This window comes from Salvelinus namaycush, chromosome 10 (genome assembly GCF_016432855.1).
Source record: "Salvelinus namaycush isolate Seneca chromosome 10, SaNama_1.0, whole genome shotgun sequence".
Taxonomy (NCBI): Eukaryota; Metazoa; Chordata; class Actinopteri; order Salmoniformes; family Salmonidae; genus Salvelinus; species Salvelinus namaycush.
In genome coordinates, this window is record NC_052316.1 from 22,874,541 (window position 1) to 22,896,788 (window position 22,248).

The 22,248-nt window shown below is 41.6% G+C and overlaps 1 protein-coding gene across 4 annotated transcripts in view; it reads right to left on the minus strand.

The window, feature by feature from the left end:
- Positions 1–22,248, minus strand: part of LOC120054861 (oxysterol-binding protein-related protein 9-like) — a 48,014-nt gene that overhangs the window by 12,140 nt on the left and 13,626 nt on the right. For 2 of the 4 annotated variants that reach the window (XM_039002542.1, XM_039002541.1), the window contains exons 4-11: positions 9,823–9,899; positions 5,559–5,654; positions 5,357–5,404; positions 4,903–4,932; positions 4,757–4,807; positions 4,347–4,385; positions 793–883; positions 169–273 (exon numbers count right to left, since the gene is read on the minus strand). In XM_039002542.1, coding sequence (XP_038858470.1) covers positions 169–273; positions 793–883; positions 4,347–4,385; positions 4,757–4,807; positions 4,903–4,932; positions 5,357–5,404; positions 5,559–5,654; positions 9,823–9,899 — 537 coding nt within the window. Of the gene's footprint in view, positions 1–168; positions 274–792; positions 884–4,346; positions 4,386–4,756; positions 4,808–4,902; positions 4,933–5,356; positions 5,405–5,558; positions 5,655–8,532; positions 8,746–9,822; positions 9,900–22,248 lie in introns of those variants that run through there. The other 2 variants (XM_039002544.1, XM_039002543.1) reach the window with 2 other exon arrangements.

Sequence of the window (22,248 nt, forward strand, 5' to 3'; positions counted from 1 at the left end):
GGAGGGGAAAAAAAGGGGTAAGAAAAAAATTTAAAAAAAAGAAGAAAAAAATACATTTTGAATTCAGGCTGTAACACCTAAATGTGGAATAAGTCAAGGGGTGTGAATACTTTCTGAAGGAACTGTAAGTGTGGTTGACCTGACCACTAGAGTGTGATGACCTCTGACCTGTGCTGTTGGGGGTCGGAGTCTGCAGGCTGCCCATCACCGTGACAACAGGCCCCACTGATAGAGTGGATGGCCGCTGTTCTCCTTTACACATCTTGGAGCCATCTACAGAAAGGAGACAAGAAAAAGGAGAAGGCTCTGGCATTAGAACAACACTGCTTTATGATGCAACAGACTCAATGTCATTACAAACCTGTGAGGGAGCAAGCTTTTAAAAAATTAAATAAATAAATACAAAAATAAAAACCTGCAAAGCAGTCATAGGTATCTATTAAACTGTGACTGTTAAAATGTTAAACTTTGCTGACACGGGGTCTCGACCTTGGGATTGGATTTGTGTCCAATTTCAGAGAACGCTTAATTTAGAATGCCCTACATTGGGAAGTGGACGTGCTGAAAAATAGGGATTCAAGCACACCAGGGGGCACTATAGATGTGTGTTTCAGGAAATAAACAAATCTGAACGTATTAAATCCAATGCTAATCTATATCCATGAAATCAAATAGTCAGTTTTGTATACAATATCCGTATGTGGACTCAAATGGATATTTTTATTCTGAGGGGCAACTCTTCCTGATAGGATTGTAGATTAGATTGTGTGTATGGCTCTCTGTATACTGTACCTGTGGGGAGGGTGGTCTGTGTTGGCATGGCTAAATTGACTAAAGAAGTGTCCTGAGGCTGAAATATCCCATCCACTGGGTTGATGGTGCTCTGTACAGGGCAAGACAAAATGGTGCCAGTCTTAAAACATAAGAGGTAGTTAGGTACATCTGCAACGCACATTGCTCTAGACCGGCAGTAGCACTTAACGCACCAATACGGAGCAGACTACAATGACACAATAAATACACACTGCCAATGACGAGAAAGATCAATTACCTTTCACTCTGCTTCCGGTAAATATTGGAATATTTAGTTCTACCAAATAAATATCTAACTACGTACAGTCCCATTCGGAATTATTGGGATAGTTAAACGTGTTGTTTTGGCTCTGTACTCCAGCTCTTTGGATTTGTAATTATACAATTACTATGAGGTTAAAGTGCAAATTGTCAGATTTCATTTGAGGGTATTTTCATCCATATATGGTAAATCGTTTTGAAATTACGGCACTTTTTGTACATAGTCCCTCCTAATTTAGGGGACCAAAAGTATTGGGACAAATTCACTTATATGTGTATTAAAGTAGTCAAAGGTGTAGTATTTGGTCCCTTATCCCAAGCACGCAATGATTACATCAAGTTTGTGGCTCTACAAATTTCTTGGATGCATTTGCTGTTTGTTTTAGATTATTTTTTGCCCAATAGAAATTAAATGGTACATAATGTATTGTGTAATTTTTGAACACTTCTAGATTAATGTGGATGCTACCATGATTACGGATAGTCCTGAATGAAATGCACAAATATCATACCCCCAAGACATGCTAACCTCTCACCGTTACATTAACAGGGGAGGTTAGCATTTCTGGGGGGGGTATATTTGCTAATTTACTCACTCATTCATTCAGGACTATACATAATCATAGAAGCATCCACATTAATGTAGAAGCATTTAGAAACATTCAATTATTATTTACAATAAAACAGACAATACATTTACCATCATTTTCTATTGTGCACAAAGTAATCTGAAACACAAACAAAACAAATAGCAAATGTATCCAACAAGTTTGCAGTCACAAGCATGATGTAATCATTGCGTGCTAGGAATTTGGGACCAAATAATAAACTTTTGACTACTTTAATACACACATACAATGCATTCGGAAAGTATTCAGACCCCTTGTCTTTTTCCACAATGTTACGTTACAGCCTTACTCTAAAATTGATTAAATTGATTTTATTCCCCTCATCAATCTAAACACAATACTCCATAATGACAAAGCAAAATCAGAAATAACATTTACATAAGTATTCAGACCCTTTACTGAGTACTTTGTTGAAGCACCTTTGGCAGCAATTACAGCCTCGAGTTTTCTTCGGTATTACGTTACAAGCTTGGCACACCTGTATTTGGGCAGTTTCTCTGCAGATCCTCTCAAGCTCTGTCAGGTTGGATTGGAAGCGTCGCTGCCAGGCTATTTTCAGGTCTCTTCAGAGATGTTCGATCGGGTTCAAGTCCGGGCTCTGGCTGGGCCACTCAAGGACATTGAGACTTGTCCCGAAGTCACTCCTGCATTGTCGTGGCTGTGTGCTTAGGGTCGTTGTCCTGTTGGAAGGTGAACCTTCGCCCGAGTCTGAGGTACTGAGCGTTCTCAAGCAGGTTTTCAAGGATCGCTCTGTAATTTGCTCCATTCATCTTTCCCTCGATCCTGACTAGTCTCCCAGTCCCTGAAAAACATCCATACAGCATGATGCTGCCACCATGCTTCCAAACTCCAAGCGGGCTGTCATGTGCATTTTACTGAGGAGTGGCTTCAGGCTGGTCACTCTACTATAAAAGGCCTGATTGGTGGAGTGCTGCAGAGATGGTTGTCCTTCTGGAAGGTTCTCCCATCTCCACAGAGGAACTATGGAGCTCTGTCAGAGTGACCATCGGGTTCTTGGTCACCTCCCTGGGAAGGTGTCTGAATACTTTCCAAATGCACTGTAAGTGAATTTGTTCCAATACCTTTGGTCCCCTAAAATGGGGGGACTATGTACAAAAGTGCTGTAATAAACGGTTCACACCATATGGATGACAATACCCTCAAATTAAAGCTGACATTCTGCACTTTAACATCATTTCAAATCCAGAGTGCTGGAGTACAGAGCCAAAACAACAACAAAACATTACTGTCCCAATAATTAGAGGGCACTGTATATCACAACACTTACAGTAAAGCCTAATATGATCAAATATATTTTCCACCCTGCTAAATTTAGGACAAAAAAGACATTCCAGCGAGTTAGATAATGTGATGGCATAACTTCTCTCTTATTAAAGTTTTCTTGAGATTTGAAACCCACAGATTGTAATCCTAGGTATATTTAACTGTGGTCTAGCCTTATAAATGTATCTTAAAAATGTGTACACACATTATACAAAGTGCACTGCTGCCATAGCTTTATGGGTCAGTGATACCTTTGACCATGTGCCTCTAACTCTGTCAACAGCAAAAGGCAGAACAAGAGGAGAAGTCAGAAATCATCAAGTCCTACACAATCTCAGAACACAACAGTGCAGTGTGAGCAGCATACTGAGGTATGACTGAGAGAATGAAGGAGAGTGTGGTCTGAAAATAAGTTGGGCACCATGCAGAATGGAAGATTTCACACTACTCTACTGAGCGGACAGAAGTCACTACGTCAACTAAGGATCTTTACAGTCAGGAAAGTGGAAATATAAACAAAAAAAATCAAGGAAATGAAGGCATGCAGTGTAGTTCAGTCCTCTCTCTGCCCTTTAGAACAGGAGTCGGAGTGAAATTTGGGAGATTTCTCTCATTTTCCATTCACTCTCCCCTCCCCCTGTCCACGTGCTTTCTGGAAAGTAAGGCAGCCACTCCTAATTATATCCAATTACAGAAACGTTGCTGCTCCACCGTGGTGGAACCAGTGTGGCCTCGCTAGCTAGAGATGAAACCAACAGCAAAGGATGCCTCTAGTGCAGGCTGAGGGAAGGGGTTAGAGCTAGAGTGTGCTTAAGGCATGGTTAGAAGAGGGTCTATATGTGTAAGGCTAATGGCCAGAGAGATTACTGTCAGAAGACTGGCCTGGCGGGCTGATCCTATGGGATTCCGACTTAAAAACATCTATGGGAAGAGAGTAAAGCCAGTAAACAGCCTTTGATTGGTTGACATCTATTAGTCCTTGACGGTTCAATAGGCATGCACAGTAAGTAAAAATCGATGGTGATGTGGGGGAGGGTATAAGCACACTCACACACACTCCTACAAACGTGTCATAAAAGAAGCAGAATGATGTTGTGTCTAAAAGGAGTAGTAAAGAGTAAAGTTTCTCACTATTATCAGCAACAAAAAAGAAAATGATTTCAGCTGAGAAAGGGGATAGTGGCGTGGCAAAGGAAGAGCAATATACGAGATGAAGCTATTTTTCAAAACAAATGGCATGCACTTTTACATATTTGATTTGTCTTTTTTTCTATAGTTTAGCGTGAATTAATCGGAAAAGAAGGATAGAGGTTTGGTTGATTTCGATATTTCTAATGGACAGAGAACATCAGAACTTACTATCAGTCCGTATGCGTGTTGCTGTTCGTTACTTTGATCCTTCAAATTTTGAGAAGAAAACGTTACTTGAGGAATGTTCAACTTTTTGTATGTAATGATGATATGAGCTTGTTAAGAGCTTCTTTCAAGCAGCCATCAAGTTATTTAGAAAGTCAGAGCATTTGTAATGGTAAAATCATTATGAGCTCTAAGATTATCGAGTGTATGTGAGAATCACCTCTCCAAAATGTCAAAATGGAACCTAATGGAATGTAGCAAACTGCCCACAAACAACAACCCAGGCTGTAGTTGAGTGGAAAACTACTGGCGTGGCGAAAACATGCAGTGTACCGTGATGTGGTCTCACAACAAAGACATGACAGTGATGCAATGAGAGCCCTACCACAGTCAAATGAATGAGTCCTTTTTACCTTGGCAATCTGCAGCAATACAATACAGTGCTTGATGGACTCTACCATACTCTGAAAAGAGAAACAGCACAGAGAATGAAACACTGCACTCAAATTCAGACAGGTGATTCTGAAAATAAGGACTTTTAAAATGGGGTTTTACTTACACATGTGGTTTCCTTCAAATGTTCAATTTTCTTTAAAGGAGAAAAACATGATAAAAAATGGTTGTTTCACTTCAGACTTTATTTTAACACCTAACTAGACTTCGGGACTCAAAGTTAGGTGAGTCATTGACTGAGAAAGATCGGCACAGTGAAACCTGTGAAACCAACGCAGAAACATGCTTTGTTCAAACTCTTTCACAATCATGGCATTAGACTAGCCGAACAATGATTTCACTCCAACTATAGTTGTGTCCTATGTTCATCACAACATAACAGGTCATTGTCTTCACCATATTAAATAACCTAGAGTTTAAATGTTCCAAACTGACCTAAAACTAAACTCATGAGCTCAATAAGGAAGTGAATCACAGCTACTAAAAAACTGACAGAAAATCTGAGTCAATAATTATCAGGCACAGTTCTGGTGACAAGAGAAGAAACAGATATCACTCACTCTGCACGACTCATCTTCTTTGCAATCCTTGATTTTCGCATCAAAGAGCTGGAAGAGAGGAGATGTATGAGAAGCTGAAGAGGATACACTCAAATCAGGAGCCGAATAAAAACACATTCATCGATGATGCAGTGACGAGTCAGTCACCGTTATTATGAGAGTCACTGTCATACTTAGTCACTCAAATGTGAAAAAGCCTCACCTTTAACTGATCAATTAGAATTTGTAGGTACGCGTCAGCCTCTGCAAGTTTCTTATCGAAGTCTTGGACACTTGGAACAAATCCTGTCTCTGCCTCCTAAAATGAAAAAAGAGCAGAACATTCTAACTTCACAGCATGACAGTTTTCTGCTTCCACCAGTAACCTATTTTGAACAAATAATTTTACTGCCAGTGCACCTCTACTCTGAAAGTTTGTTAGCAGATTTAAAAAAGTTTAAAATTCTCCTGGTGGAGCTATAAAAAAGCAGGATGTAGCAGCACAAAACAGCAACCAACTGTTTGGGAGAAGCTTCCAGCATTGTACAGTAAGTAGAGTGATATGAATTGTTCAACTAGCATTGTTAAAAGGCTTTTCCTGCCAGCCTGCCTGACCATGCCTGCTGATGACAAATCAAGAACAGTCCCTTCACTACCTGGAAGTTAGCTTGGCTAAAATACAGAAATGAAATACCCAACAACTTCCTCAAAAATACCTGAAAACTAATGCTTAACCAAAGCAGTCTGACCTTACAATATTACAACTCTTAAAACACGTCCATAGCCACTTTGCTGGACAGTTAGTAAATCATATACTCCCCTCTCTCAGTACTGCTCTGGTCTTAGCGTGTCCTATGGTTTGGCAGACGCCTTTGGACGACGCCTGTTTCTCAACTGAAATGTATCGTACAGGGATGTGAAGAAAAGCCATGAACACACATTAACCCCAGCGTTGTCTAAAGTGTAAACTGTAAAAACCTAACAAGCTTTATAGACCAAAGTCTGGGCCTTTTTTTCTAAAATTCCTTTAGGATCAAAGGTGGTTCGCTATCAATATAGAAGCAAGTTGCTTAGTGTTGGTGGCTAAAGAGGTGCCTGAACAAATAAAATAAAAACAGGTACTTTGCTAAGCTAAAGAATAGTCCCCTTTCAATCTGTGGGGAAGAGGAGTCTGGCATTAGTGTTCTTTAGAGCTTGGGGGTAACCAGAAAAATACATATGTCTCCTCTTTAAAAACCTTAAGTGAAGGGCCTCCCAAGTGGCGCAGTGGTCTATGGCACTGCATCACAGTGCTAGTTGTGCCACTAGAGATCCTGGTTTCGAGTCCAGGCTCTGTCGCAGCCGGCTGTGACCGGAAGACCCATGGGGCAGCGCACAATTGGTCCAGCGTCGTCTGGGTTAGAGGGGAGGGTTTGGCCGGCAGGGATGTCCTTGTCACATCACACTCTAGTGACTCCTGTTACAGGCCGGGCACAAAAAGCTAAAAAAATATATTTATAACCTTAAGTGGTCCCAGGACTGAGGGCATCGGGATTCTCGTGGGTGTTTGTTTTGTGTTTGTGGCCAAGCAGACATCTACACAGCTTCATGTTTGTGTCTAAGAAACAGACAGCTCCGGTGTCTCTCCTGTTCTTCCTCTATCAACAACATTTGAAGAGGCAGAAAAGAGAATTCCTAATAAATACAAATGCCGGATATCAAATCCTTGCCTGACGACTCATACTGAATTTAATTCTGCTGCCCTATCACTACATACATTCAAGTCTGAGACTACCAACGTAGTCATTTCTGCTTACGTCAAAGTGAAGGGCTTGGTACAAAACAACACATACCAATCAGTATCAAAGCCAATGACTATTCTGAAAACACCGCTTTACCCACGTGTGTTCAGGCTCTGGCCCAAGCCATTGATTTCTGGGACCAATCCGAACTATTTGAATGCGTTCACATCCGAGAAGATGAGGAGTTCAAATCCAGACTCAAGGTGGAGAAGAAACGTTAGAGGGTGAGCTGTTTGGCCGGAGCGATGTGAATGGGTAGCAAGGAAATCAACTGAATACAAAAAAAATCCTGGCCACGACTGTAGATTCTGAATTTGAAAGCGACGTCAACCTACTTGCGGGGAAATGCATGCTCATGGTTATGTTTAGGACAGTAATAGTGCTGGCTTGGTGTGAGGGTAAGGTATCACAACATGGAGTGATTTTGACACCTGTGAGAAGCTGTATTGTTTGAACACCTGCATCCAAAGACACATGAAATAGAACAGGAGTTTCCCTCTATTCATGTCAGACTTTTAGAGTAATTTATTTACCCCACTGACCAAAATCATTCCATCCCAATTTTCACATAGAAAAGTCCTACCATACACTTACATACCAAAAACTGTTGAGCGGGCCCCTGCTGTATTTCAGGTTCAAAAGGTTAAGGATCAAATCAAATGTATTTATTTATATAGCCCTTCTTACATCAGCTGATATCTCAAAGTGCTGTACAGCAACTCAGCCTAAAACCCCAAACAGCAAGCAATGCAGGTGTAGAAGCACGGTGGCTAGGAAAAACTCCCTAGAAAGGACAGAACCTAGGAAAAAACCTAGAGAGGAACCAGGCTATGAAGGGTAGCCAGTCCTCTTCTGGCTGTGCCGGGTGGAGATTATAACAGAACATGGCCAAGATGTTCAAATGTTCATAAATGACCAGCATGGTCAAATAATAATAATCACAGTAGGAAAAGGAAAATGCTATCAATATGACACGGACCTCATAATTGCAGAGGGACAAAGCCGTTAACATTACAAACAAAGAGGGAAAGAGAGTCCCTATTGCTCTCTATTTCTGTTATGTCAACACAAGCCCATATCACCATGATGGAAGGGATCCTTCTGCTGGACTAGAGCAGCTTATAAACCCAGAGGACGGTCATGTAGGCTAGTAACTGCAGCTTTGGCATGTTCACACATTCTGTTCCTAAAAGAGCTTTGTCTAACCAGACAATCCCTCCCTATGCTAGTGTACCACACCCACCCCCACTAACCACCAAACATTGGAAATAAAAAAAACTCAAAGCTCACCAATCTAGCCCACCCTTCACTCAGACACCTCACCCCCTCCCCGTTTGGCTTTCCACACAGCATGACCCAGTTAAGAACTGCATTGTTGCACTCCAACCAACCGTTTCCCCCCAGTGTGGTACTCACAGGACGCAGAGCTCTGAGGGACATGCCTCGTCAAAATGCACAGGCCAAAGCTGACCCTAAAGCTCCTCTCTCCTCCCTTACGCAAACAAACGACTGTTCTAGTGCTCTCCACTCCTATAGACTGCCAGCAGGAACACCACCAGCATCGTCTGGTACATCTACAGTACGTTCTACATCAGCTGAGCAGCAGCACACGCAGGCAAAATTAATCCAGGATCCTCTTCTCTCTGACAGGAAGTACAGACTTTCTTTTAAAAAAAAAGAGAGAAAAAAGGCAGCACAAGCCCATGTGACAAGCAACAGCTGCTCTGATTGGATAAAGCTGAGGTGCAGATGTCTGGCTGAAAGAGTAAGCAGGACTCTGATTTGGTCCAGGTCACATGACCCCGCTATGACTCCACGCTTACACAGTGTTTGCAAGCAGGCAGCCAGTCAGCAGTGTTGGGCGGGGATCGGAGAGAGTGAGGCAGAGGGAGGGGTAGCAGAGGGGAGGAGTGGGTTAGAGAAGGAAAGCAGAACAGAAGGCACATAAACAACTGGAGGGTAGAATTAAGGCTGGTGAGAGAAAGGAGGCCTATATTTGTGAGCCACAAAGTGCACAGACCAAAATAAGAGGTGGAAATTAGCAGTTTAGAGAGCAAGTTTAATACACAGCACTCTTTACAAACAGGCTTTCATAGATAAACATGATGCCCATCATCAGCCAACAGTCTAACCAAACCGTGCTCCCTGTGCTCCTAACCACACAGAGACACTCTTACTGTGTCCAGACTAATTTCCTTCTATTCTCAGATGACTTCTTAACCCTTTCACTGATTAGGACAAGAGTGCTTTAGCCTGCCAGCAGTGTCCCAGTGCTACTATTTGAGATGAAGCTGACAGAGGCATGATATTAATTCTATATCCCAATTTCCTGCATCCAAAAGACCTCAACAAATAGCATGAAAGGTTAATTTGACAACACATGCTTCCAAAAGGTGAAACATAAACTGCTATTGCTTTATGTTCTCAACAGTTCCTCTATTATTTCCTGTGGTCTTAGGTAAAAGAACAAATTGAAGAAATACAGTTCACATTATGTTACCTCTTTGAAGGTTAATACACATACACACTTCAAAAAAATTGTTTTACAATGCAACAACAGCACGAGTTATCCCCATCATTTGAGAAAGCTTATTTCAAATAAAAGGTTGAGCAAAATCTTTCTCCTCTTTAGCTGAACTCAATGGCTTGGGACTAGTACCCCCAGTATTACTAGAGTGAAGCTGGACAGATGAGTGAGTGACTTACCTGCAGTTGGAGGGTGTGACGGAGAATAGTCCCCTCTAAGGCATGGATCCACTTCTCCCGTTCGTCTGCATCTCGAGCTGAGAAGAAAAACACACAAAACACAGCAGATGAGCCATAGTCGAGATAGGAATTATTACAACAGCAACAGAGTGCTTCACCTAGTAGTAACCTTGTAGCTACAAGAAAGACTAGAGCACCTCATCTGTGCTCATCTGGCCCAACAAGTTCACAATGAGCACGTAGTTCTGTGCCTTCACAGCTGCTAAGGGGGTTCTTGCAACCCTTCTGGTGCGTCGCTGGGCAAGAGACTATCAAGGTAGGTCTCCTGACGAGAGACACAGCCTGTTGCCAGGCTGCACCCTCAGAGCAAAGACACAGAGCAAACAAAACGTCTGACATTTACACTGAAAAGACCAGAGAGGCCCTCCACACTGACGGACAGATGATAAGCTGTAGACCATACTATTTACCAAGAGCGTTTCCATCTATACATTTCGTAGCTGTCTATTTACCACAACAAACCAATGCTGGAACTAAGACTGCACTCAACGGGCTGTATAGGGCCATAAGTAAACAAGAACATGCTCACCCAGAGGCGGCGCTCCTACTGGCTGGTGACTTTACTGCAGGAAAACTGAAATCCTTTTGACATAATTTTTACCAGCATGTCACCTTTGCAACTAGGTGTGAAAAAAACTCCAGATAACCTCACACACAGAGACGCATACAAAGCTCTCCCTCCATCTGGCAAATCTGACCCTAACTCTATCTTCCTGATTCGTGCTTACAAGCAAAAACTCAAACATGAAGTACCAGTGACGTGCTCAATACAGCAGTGGTCCAATGAAGCGGATGCTAAGCTATAGGACTGTTTCACTAGCAAAGACTGGAATATGTTCCAGGACTCATCCGATGGGATTGAGGAGTTTACCACATCAGTCACCGGATTTATTAATAATTGCGTCGACAACGTTGTCCCCACAGTCACTGTACGTACAGTTGTGGCGAAAAGTTTTGAGAATGACACAAACATAAATTTTCACGAAGTTTGCTGCTTCAGTGTCTTTAGATATTTTTGTCAGATGCTACTATGGAATACTTAAGTATAATTACAAGCATTTCATAAGTGTCAATGGCTTTTATTGACAATTACATGAAGTTGATGCAAAGAGTCAATATTTGCAGTGTTGACCCTTCTTTTTCAAGACCTCTGCAATCCGCCCTGGCATGCTGTCAATTAACTTCTGGGCCACATCCTGACTGACGGAAACCCATTCTTGCATAATCAATGCTTGGAGTTTGTCAGAATTTGTGGGTTTTTGCTTGTCCACCCGCCTCTTGAGGATTGACCACAAGTTCTCAATGGGATTAAGGTCTGGGGAGTTTCCTGGCCATGGACCCAAAATATTGATGTTTTGTTCCTCGAGCCACTTAGTGATCACTTTTGCCTTATGGCAAGGTGCTCCATCATGCTGGAAAAGGCATTGTTCGTCACCAAACTGTTCCTGGATGGTTGGGAGAAGTTGCTCTCGGAGGATGTGATGGTCCCATTATTTATTCATGGCTGTGTTCTTAGGCAAAATTGTGAGTGAGCCCACTCCCTTGGCTGAGAAGCAACCCCACACAGCATCTCAGGATGCTTTACTGTTGGCATGACACAGGACTGATGGTAGCGCTCACCTTGTCTTGTCCGGACAAGCTTTTTTCTGGATGCTCCAATCGGAAAGGGGATTCATCAGAGAAAATGACTTTACCCCAGTCCTCAGCAGTCCAATCCCTGTACCTTTTGCAGAATATCAGTCTGTCCCTGATGTTTTTCCTGGAGAGAAGTGGCTTCTTTGCTGCCCTTATTGACACCAGGCCATCCTCCAAAAGTCTTCGCCTCACTGTGCGTGCAGATGCACTCACACCTGCCTGCTGCCATTCCTGAGCAAGCTCTGTACTGGTGGTGCACCGATCCCGCAGCTGAATCAACTTTGGGAGATGCTCCTGGCGTTCGCTGGACTTTCTTGGGCGCCCTGAAGCCTTCTTCACAACAATTGAACCGCTCTCCTTGAAGTTCTTGATGATCCGATAAATGGTTGATTTAGGTGCAATCTTACTGGCAACAATATCCTTGCCTGTGAAGCCCTTTTTGTTCAAAGCAATGACGACGGCACGTGTTTCCTTGCAGGTAACCATGGTTGACAGAGGAAGAACAATGATTCCAAGCACCACCCTCCTTTTGAAGCGTCCAGTCTGTTATTCGAACTCAATCAGCATGACAGAGTGATCTCCAGCCTTGTCCTCGTCAACACTCACACCCGTGTTAACGAGAGAATCACTGACATGATGTCAGCTGGTCCTTTTGTGGCAGAGCTGAAATGCAGTGGAAATGTTTTTTGGGGATTCAGTTCATTTGCATGGCAAAGAGGGACTTTGCAATTAATTGCAATTCATCTGATCACTCTTCATAACATTCTGGAATATATGCAAATTGCCATCATACAAACTGAAGCAGCAGACTTTGTGAAAATGTATATTTGTGTCATTCTCAAAACTTTTGGCCACGACTGTACATATCCCAAACAGAAGCCATGGATTATAGGCAACATCCGCACTGAGCTAAAGGCTAGAGCTGTTGCTTTCAAGGAACGGGAAACTAATCCGGACGCTTATAAGAAATCCCGTTACGCCCTCTCCGACGAACCATCAAACTGGCAAAGCATCAATACAGGACCAAGATCGAATTCTACTACACCGGCTCTGACGCTTGTCGGATGTGGCAGGGCTTGTAAACTACTACGAATTAAGAGAAACCCAGCCGTGAGCTGCCCAGTGACGCGAGCCTACTAGATGCACTAAATACCTTCCAGGGTCGTGTTGAGGCAAGCAACACTGAATCATACGAGAGCACCAGCTGTTCCAGACGACTGTGTGATCACGCTCTCCATAGCCGATGTGAGTAAGACCTTTAAGCAGGTTAACATTCACAAGGCCAGATGGATTACCAGGATGAGTACTCCCGAGCATGCGCTGACCAGCTTCACTGACATTTTCAAACTCCTCCTGACTGAATCTAATACATATACTGAACAAAAATATAAAACGCAACATGTAAAGTGTTGGTCCCACGTTTCATGAGCTGAAATAAAAAAGGTCCCAGAAATGTTCTATACACACAAAACGTGTATTTTTCTACAATTTTGTGCACAAATGTGCTTACATCCCTGTTAGTGTGCATTTCTCCTTTGCCAAGAGAATCCCCCTACCTGACAAGTTCAGCATATCAAGAAGCATGATCATTACACAGGTGCACCTTGTGCTGGGGACAATAAAAGGCCACTCTAAAATGTGCAGTTTTGTCACACAGCACAATGCCACAGATGTCTCAAGTTGAGGGAGCGTGCAATTGGCATGCTGACTGCAGGAATATCCACCAGAGCTGTTGCCAAAGAATTTTATGTTAATTTCTCTACCAATTTCTCTACCATAAGCAATGTTGTTTTAGAGAATATGGCAGTAAGTCCAACTGGCCTCACAATTGCAGACCACGTGTAACCACACCAGCCCAGGACCTCCACATCCGGCTTCTTCACCTGTGGGATCGTCTGAGACCAGCACCCCGGACAGCTGATGAAACTGAGGAGTATTTGTGTCTGTAATAAAGCCCTTTTGTGGGTAAAAACGTCTTGGCTGGGCCTGGCTCCCCAGTGGGTGGGGCTTATGCCCTCCCGGGCCCATCGATGGCTGCGCCCCTGTGAAATCCATAGATTAAGGCCTAATGAATTTATTGCAATTGATTTATTTTCTTATATATAACTTAGTAAAATACTTGAAAGTGTTGCATGTTGCTTATATTAGTTTGTTCAGTATACATGTTTCAAGCAGACCACCATAGTCCCTGTGCCCAAGAACTCAAAGGTAACCTGTCTAAATGACAGTAGCAGTCACTGTGTGGAAAGCTGTCTTTAAGGCAAAAGGAGGCTACTTTGAATAATCTCAAATATAAAATATATTTTGATTTGTCGAACACTTTTTTTATTACTACATGATTCCATATGTATTATTTCATAGTTTGTCTTCATTATTATTCTGGTCTGAGAATCTTTAGGTGCCTTTTGGCAAATTCCAAGCGGGCTGTCATGTGTATTTACTGAGGAGTGGCTTCTGTCTGGCCACTCTACCATAAAGGCCTGATTGGTGGAGTGCTGCAGAGATGGTTGTCCTTCTGGAAGGTTCTCCCATCTCCACAGAGGAACTCTGGAGCTCTGTCAGAGTGACCATTGGGTTCTTGGTCACCTCCCTGACCATCACTAAATTAGCAAACTTTTTTTTTTAAACTGTCCTCGCTTTGTCATTATGGAGTATTCTGTGTAGATAGATTTTAGAATAAGCCTGTAACATAACAAAATGTGGAAAAAGTCAAGGGGTCTGAATACTTTCCGAATGCACTGTCGCTCATCTATTTGTTTGCTGATCTCTCTGATCAGATACATTTAGTATGCAATGATGTAGCTTAAAGTGAAGGTCTATTATTTTGCTAAAAAGCCCACAGAGGTTGTGAAATATGAACAAGACTCACATGCTTTTGAAAATATGATGGCTTGCTAGCTGTGCCACTAGAGTTTCTGGGTTCGAGTCCAGGCTTTGAGTCCAGGCCCACAATTGGCCCAGCGTCGTCCGGGTTAGGGGTTAGGGGAGGGTTTGGCTGGCAGGGATATCCTTGTCCCATCGCGCACTAGTGACTCCTGTGGCGAGCCGTGTGGCACAGCTAGCAAGCCATCATATTTTCAAAAGCCTGTGAGTCTTGTTCATATTTCACAGTGCACGCTGACACGGTCGCCAGGTGCACGGTGTTTCCTCCGACACATTGCTGTGGCTGGCTTCCGGGTTAAGAGGGCATTGTGTCAAGAAGCAGTGCGGCTTGGTTGGATTGTGTTTCAGAGGACGCACGGCTCCCGACCTTCGCCTCTCCCGAGTCCGTAGAGTGGCAGCGCTGAGACAAAACTAACTACCAATTGGATACCACAAAATTGGCGAGAAAAAGGGGTTAAAGTAAAAAAAAGTAAAAAGTTCAATTAAAATATGATGGCTATTATTTTCAAAATCGGTATCATGCTGAAGGTAAGACCCTACGCCTGCTCCCTAACAAAGTGGAGCGAAATGTGCATTTAAAAAAAAGCATGGGCTTGGGCTCCGTTTCAAAATATTACGTTTTTATATGACAGCGGTTCAACACGTTCCCGTGACACAAGTTGTGGGAAAATATGTATGTTATTCTGTTATATTCCATTATAAAATATATGCGTGTTGACTGTGATCGGGTAGGTGTGTCTTGTCTATTAAATGAACAAAATAAGGAGCTATCGATTTCATTTGACATTTTTGAAAATGAATTTTATTATTCGTATGTTTCTTAAGACCTGCCTAAACAAACGAATAATGGATTTATTTTTGGTTTATATTTAATGGATTTATTCAAATAAACGCCCACCCACATCTGCACACCACTACTACCACTGGTCCCCAGCATGCCGGCATGCACACAGGAAGTATAAAAGGCGTATGCAGGCAAGAATGTGGTAATAATTGGCCTGTTTCTAAGGGGGTCATATAAAACATTGCCCAATTTTTTGTTACAGGCAAAATACCGTAAATCCTATGTGAAAACAGTAGTAGTTACCACTTGGTTGCATGGCATGTAAAGACCTAATGAAGCATCTCCCTTCTACCTTAAGCTCTTTGTGTGACAGTGAGGATGTACTGTTTGGTCAGTTCCACACCTATCTGTGACCTGCAAGCAAGCAATGTGCCATCTCTGTGTGCTATTTACAGTGCATCCCAAACATGGCCACTCCTTACTAACAGAGGGATGCAGTCTCATGAGAGGATACACCATCTGTCATAACACCAACCACCATTACTGGGTTCAGTCTCGAGTGTGATATAAGCTACAGACATTGCTGATGAAGTGATAGCAACAGCAAATCATTAACACTAATATAATATATTGAACACTTACATAACTTGGAGACCAATAAAACTATTGTTCTGTACAGCAAAAACACTTCAGTTTTGGTAGTCCTCGTGGTTATAATTTCCCTCATTCACATAATATGAACTGGGAAAATCTGAACTCTTGGTATGAATGTGGTGGTTTGAGGCCCAGGCAGGTCAGAAACCTGTGCAGTGCCTGAGTGTTCAACACTGAGCCCAAACAGGCCATGACATGGCACGTTCTCACAACCCAATTAGGGCCTAATGCTTCCCTTCTCCCCAGGAAGGTAGAGTGGCTCCTCTGGCTGAAAGCAAAGTGCAACTCCTGGGCCATTAGTGCACAGAGGCCATTCTCTAGAGCACGTCTTATTACTGATAGCCAGGCACAGAGAGATACAGAGATGGGCAGTGGAAAAACCCGAGAGCCTTCAGCAAGGTGACAGTGTTCAGACAGGCGCTAGCAGTGTGTCTAACAAGCAGCAGATGACATGACTCCATTTCCTCTCTGCTTATTCATTATCACATTCCTAAAAACACACTAATCCAAACTGCTCTTCAGGATTCCTCCAAAGGATGTGAATTATTTACTGTTCACCTCTTCTTCTGCTTCCCATCATTTGGCACAATGAATGGAATGTTCTGTAATACAGAGAGAGAAGCTAGATGGCGTGACGCACAACAGTTTTTGGCAAACACAATAAAGTAGTATCTTGATTGGAGGAGAGAGAGGGGGTTGAAGTACGTTTCGAAACTATGCCGTGGGACATTGAGGTAAGTTGTGGTATAGTACATTACATTGCATTACTGTGTCATTGCACCAGACCACCGCAAGGGAAAATTGGACCACATTACGCTTTTGGGCACAATGAAAAAGAGTTGGTACCTAGGCACTTATTTGTCTCTCTCCTTGCTGAATGAATAATGTCAATGAATAGATTGTGCACGACTCCACGATTGAATAATGAATGAACTGAATGAGGATGAGGATGAAGAGGATGACTGAATTTAGAACAGTGTAAGACTTGCTCTTCTGTCCCGTGTGAAAATAACTTTTTTTTTTTTCTCTACTTTGTCAGAAGTAGCTGTAACTGGACTGTAGCCTATTAGTAAAGATTTGTATAACTAACCCAAGATAGACCAGAGCCTGTAATTTCCAATGGGAGCAAATTAAAATCCTAGTGGGCAGACCAAGCAAGGAAGTGTGTAGAGCCAAGCATGAGCTAGTGAGATCCTACTGGCACGTTCTAGCATTTATTTGCATATTTCTATTAGGGAACGCCTACTCTGTGAAGTACGCGGGTGCAATAACTCCATTCGCCCTTGCACTCCTTTTAAGCAATGCACATTTTAGAAACTTTGGTAAAGTCTCCAAAACGCAGTCCACTCTGTTACAGATCCTAGTTTTGGAAACAGAAAACTGTATGGAGATCGAATGTTTAATAGATCAGAAAATTAGCAGAATGTCGGACAATATTTTACATGTACCAATTTATTTAGACAATTTAATTGATTCATTTAGGCTATTTTGACTCATTTTGAACCAAAGCCACAAATAAGTACCGACACATTGTTTCTGATCATCTTCACTAAAGAACATTTTTGACCAAGTTAATATGCTCATGTTGTTTGTGTTCCAATTATTTGTGACTTTATGGTTACAATGAATGTCAACAAATTAAATCAAATAAATCCTAATGAATAATCAGATGCGTGCTGTGAATTTGGAAAAATTACAACACACCTAGCCTATTTAGTTAATTTTCTATCAATGTTGAGAACAAGCATATTAAAGCTATAAATCGGCTACCCCCTCTCTACTGTAGGCCTACATACTGCAGGCAGTAAAATATTTTGGAAAATGAACCTGGTAATCTAATAAAATGTACTGCGGCCCTAAGACCTATCGGTTTAATAACCTTTTACTGCAGTGGGCTAAATCAAGGTCACAGAGTGTTTCGTGGTAGTCTTAAAACAAATCTACTTTGAAACAACAAAAATATGCACCTCACACACATTATGGGCTTAAAAAAAAGAAGAAAAAAGACACCCGTACCATGTCAGATATAGAGCTGAAATGTATTAAATTGAGTTTGCATCCCAATATAACACATGATATACATCACAGAAGACTGAAATAACAAAACTGCTTGACATTGAAACACTGGATTTTCAAATTTTGAATAAACAATGTTGATGATGAAATTCTTAACATTCCACCCATGAGGCCACTAGGTCATTTGACTGCGGGAAAGGGCTACCTTTATGAATGAAGAAATGATTATATTGAAGAAATAAGGGGCCTCGTGTTCCATTACCCAACAAAATACGATCAAAAATTAAAATATATTTATATTTTCACAATGTTGCACATTGACAACTCAAAATCGCTTTGAAATAGCCTTCTAATAACCTAATGAAAGTCGATAGCTGATAAGATATTTATATCAATATTGTTTAGATAATAAAATTGTTTAATTGAAACTTAAACAATACCCAAAATCAAATATAGGTTGCAGAAATGATACATTTATTTAGTAAAGGCCAACTCAAACGTTTACCAGCTGCACTGGTTTATGGTCTATGAACGAAAGCCTGAATTAGCCTACAAATAAAGCTAAAAACAATATCTTCAAAAACAGTGAATTCAACACTCAGATTTCTTATGTCGGGCTGTACAGCACAAGTATCTTATTTTTCGAAAATCAAGTGTAATTGGGCCATTGTATTTAACCATGTTCTCGCAACTCCGGGACCACCGCCAGTGGATTTATTTGCCCAATACTGGACTCTAGGGCGCGAGGATAAAGACTCTCGGACAGAAACATTCACACCTTTATTCATTTACAAAAAGATATTCTAATAGCTTGGCTAAGTGTGAATGCTGCGGTCAGTCATCTGAATGAGAGTAGGAGCGCAGACTGATAACTAGAAATAGACTTCGATATCAATTTGCGCTGCCGCATTTCACAATGCTAATGCTGATACCCAACCGTCGTAGCGCATCATTTTTTATTCTTTTGTTTTAAGCCTTCCCCAAACCTTAACCACTTGGAATGAATGTCTGGACTGTTAACATTTGAGTTTTTTATATTTTAACACTGTAATCACGCGTAATTAACCCTGTTACCACACACAAAGACAGAAGGCGCTTCTTATGGTAAATACGTATATGATTATATGTAATGATTTATTTGAGACCGGAATGTTAACAACAACAGAAAGATGCATTCGGTGGCAATGGTAGAGTCAGGTGGAGAATGACTCGTTGAAGGGGGTGAGGGAGGAGATGGTCAGGGTTGGGCGGAGTATAGGCTTATGCACTCACTGTGAATGGCCTATGTGAGTGCCCTTTGCTCAATGTAATTGTTGATAAATAAAATGTACTTCAGAAAGCTTGGGATGCACTTCAACAGACTGAAAGTGCACTGTAAATATGCTACAAAGCTATGAGCCAGGTGTAAATTATTTGGCAGCCATACCTATTCAATCAATTAATTGGAATACAAAAGAAGCAGGACAATAGACTTTTGCCGAGTTGATTTCTATTTTTAAGGGACTTGAAATGTATTAACAGATGTTTTAGGTAGGCTATACATATGCTACTGTAAAAGGCATGCTCTTAGGCCTACCGCTCAAATTGTGGGTATACAAGGCTACTAGTCTACTAAGCCTACTAATGATAATGACATTACTTATAATTATTAAAATAAGAATTATAATAACAATAAGAATATCAAGAAGTGTAGGAGGATAGAACAAAATGTGGGAAAAGTCAAGGGGTCTGAATACTTTCCAAATGCACTGTATGTTGAAGTAGGCCTTCACGCCAATAAGGTACGTTAAACAGGACACACTCTTAGGCCTACAGTTGGACGTAATTTCAATGACTTTATTAAAATAACCTTCAACCCACCTGTCCCTGACTTTTCCTAGATGTGAAATTACAGTAACAGTAGGCCTACTTTTAGATAAATATCGTAAAAGACATTTGCATTTCTGAGCATTTCATCCTCAATGCGCCATGAAAATCTGTTGCACCGTATAACAGTAGAACAGTCGGGACTTGACGAGTACCAATGGCCACCAGTCTAATAAATCCATTTAATATACACAAAGTAAATCTATTAATATTTTGTTTAGGAAGGTCATAAAAAAAACATAATAGACAAGACAGAATACTAAGAAAGAATGATTTATGCTATTTGTGCTATAGTAGCGGAGGCTATGCCTGCGCCATGTCAATGAAATTAACATGTTCATTTAGCGGACATCACACGTTTATATTTCTCAGTCCTACTTCCAGTCACACATACACTGAGTGTACTAAACATTAGGAACACCTAAATATGCATTGCACCCCCTTTTGCCCTCAGAACAGCCTCAATTCATCGGGGCATGGACTCGAAAGCGTTCCACAGTGGTGCTGTCCCATAATAACTCCAATGCTTCCCACAGTAGTGTCAAGTTGGCTTGTAGTAGATCTCTACTGTGAATATCTCATTCAATCTCATCCCACAGATGCTCAATTGGATTGAGATCTGGTGACTGGGCAGGCCACTGCAGTAAGCCAAATTCACTGTCATGTTTGTGGGACCATTCCTGGACAATCCTAGCCTTGTGGCGACATCCTGCTGAAAAACAATATTTGCATATGGATACATTGCAGACATGAAGGGATGCACCTGATGGATGTATTGTTTTCTCCATACCCTAGTCCTCCCATCAGCGTGAAACAGCAGGAACCGGGATACATCAGACCAGGCAATGTGGCTCCAATTCTCTAGTGTTTTAGCTCATTAGCCCACTGCAAACGCAGTGATTTGTTTTTTTTGCTGAAAGAACTGTAACTCTGTAAGGTTGTCGGCCACCATACCCTATTCGTGTCAAGGTACAAGGAGTTGTGTATTCTTTTATGGGTCTTTGGGAACCAATGTTGTACTGAACTGTCATGCATAAAAAAACAAATAATGAAAGAAAAGCATTGCAAGTTTGAATTTTGTAAAGTTAGTGTGGGAGAGGTGGAAAAATTATTGTTATCAATCAATAAATGACAAACCTCCTGGCATTGACAACTTAGATGGAAAGCTACTGAGAATGGTAGCTGATTCCATAGCCACTCCTATCTTTCATACTTTCCTCTAGACTCAGATTAAAAATCTTTGTCCTCAGACCTGGAGGGAAGCCAAAGTAATTCCGCTACCCAGTGGAATTAGTGAGTGGTAAAGCGGCCTTTACTGGTTCTAACAGCAGACATATAAGCTTGCTGCCAGCTCTTAACAAACTGTTGGAAAAAATGGTGTTCAACCAAATACAATGCTATTTCTCTGTAAACAAATTAACAGACATTCAGCACGTTATAGAGAAGGACACTCAACATGCACTGCACTGACAAATGACTGATGATTGGTTGAAAGAAATGGATAATAATTAGATTGTGGGAGCTGTATTGTTAGATTTCAATATCCCTGATATTATTGACCATAACCTGTTGTTGAAAAAAACATGTGTTATGGCTGTTCAACCTCTGCCATATCGTGGATTCAGAACCATCTAATAGAACTTTTCTTTAATGTGAGCGTCTCTAATGTCAAACATGTAAAGTGTGGTGTACCGCAGGGCAGCTCTCTAGGCCCTCTACTCTTTCTATTTTTACCAATGACCTGCCACTGGCATTAAACAAAGCATGTGTGTCCATGTACGCTGATGATTCAACCATATACGCATCAGCAACCACAGCTAACCACAGCTAAGTCACTGAAACCCTTAACAAAGAGTTGCAGTCTATTTTGGAATGGGTGGCCAGTAATAAACTAGTCCTGGACATCTCTAAAACTAAGAGCATTGTATTTGGTACAAATCATTGCTTAACTTCTTGACCTCAGCTGAATCTGGTAATGAATGGTATGGCTGTTGAACAAGTTGAGGAGACTAAATTACTTGGCGTTACTTTAGATTGTAAACTGTCATGGTCAAAACATATAGATTCAATGGTTGTAAAGACGGGGAGAGGTCTGTCCGTAATAAAGAGATGCTCTGCGTTTTTGACACCACACTCCAGAAATGAAGTTCTGCAGGCTCTAGTTTGTCTAATCTTGATTATTGTCCAGTTGTGTGGTCCAGTGCTGCAAGGAAATACCTAGTGAAGATCCAGCTGGCCCAGAACAGAGCGGCACGTTTTGCTTTTCATTGTAATCAGAAGGCTGATATAAATACTATGCATGCCAGTCTCTCTTGGCTAAGAGTTGAGAGACTGACTGCATCGCTTCTTTTTATAAGAAACATTGTGTTGAAAATCCCAAATTGTTTGCAGTCAACTTACACACAGCTCTGACACACACTTATCCCACCAGACATGCCACCAGGGGTCTTTTCACAGTTCCCAAATGCAGAACAAATTCAAGAAAGCAAATATAATTATATAGAGCCCTAATTGAAGTTACTTCCATC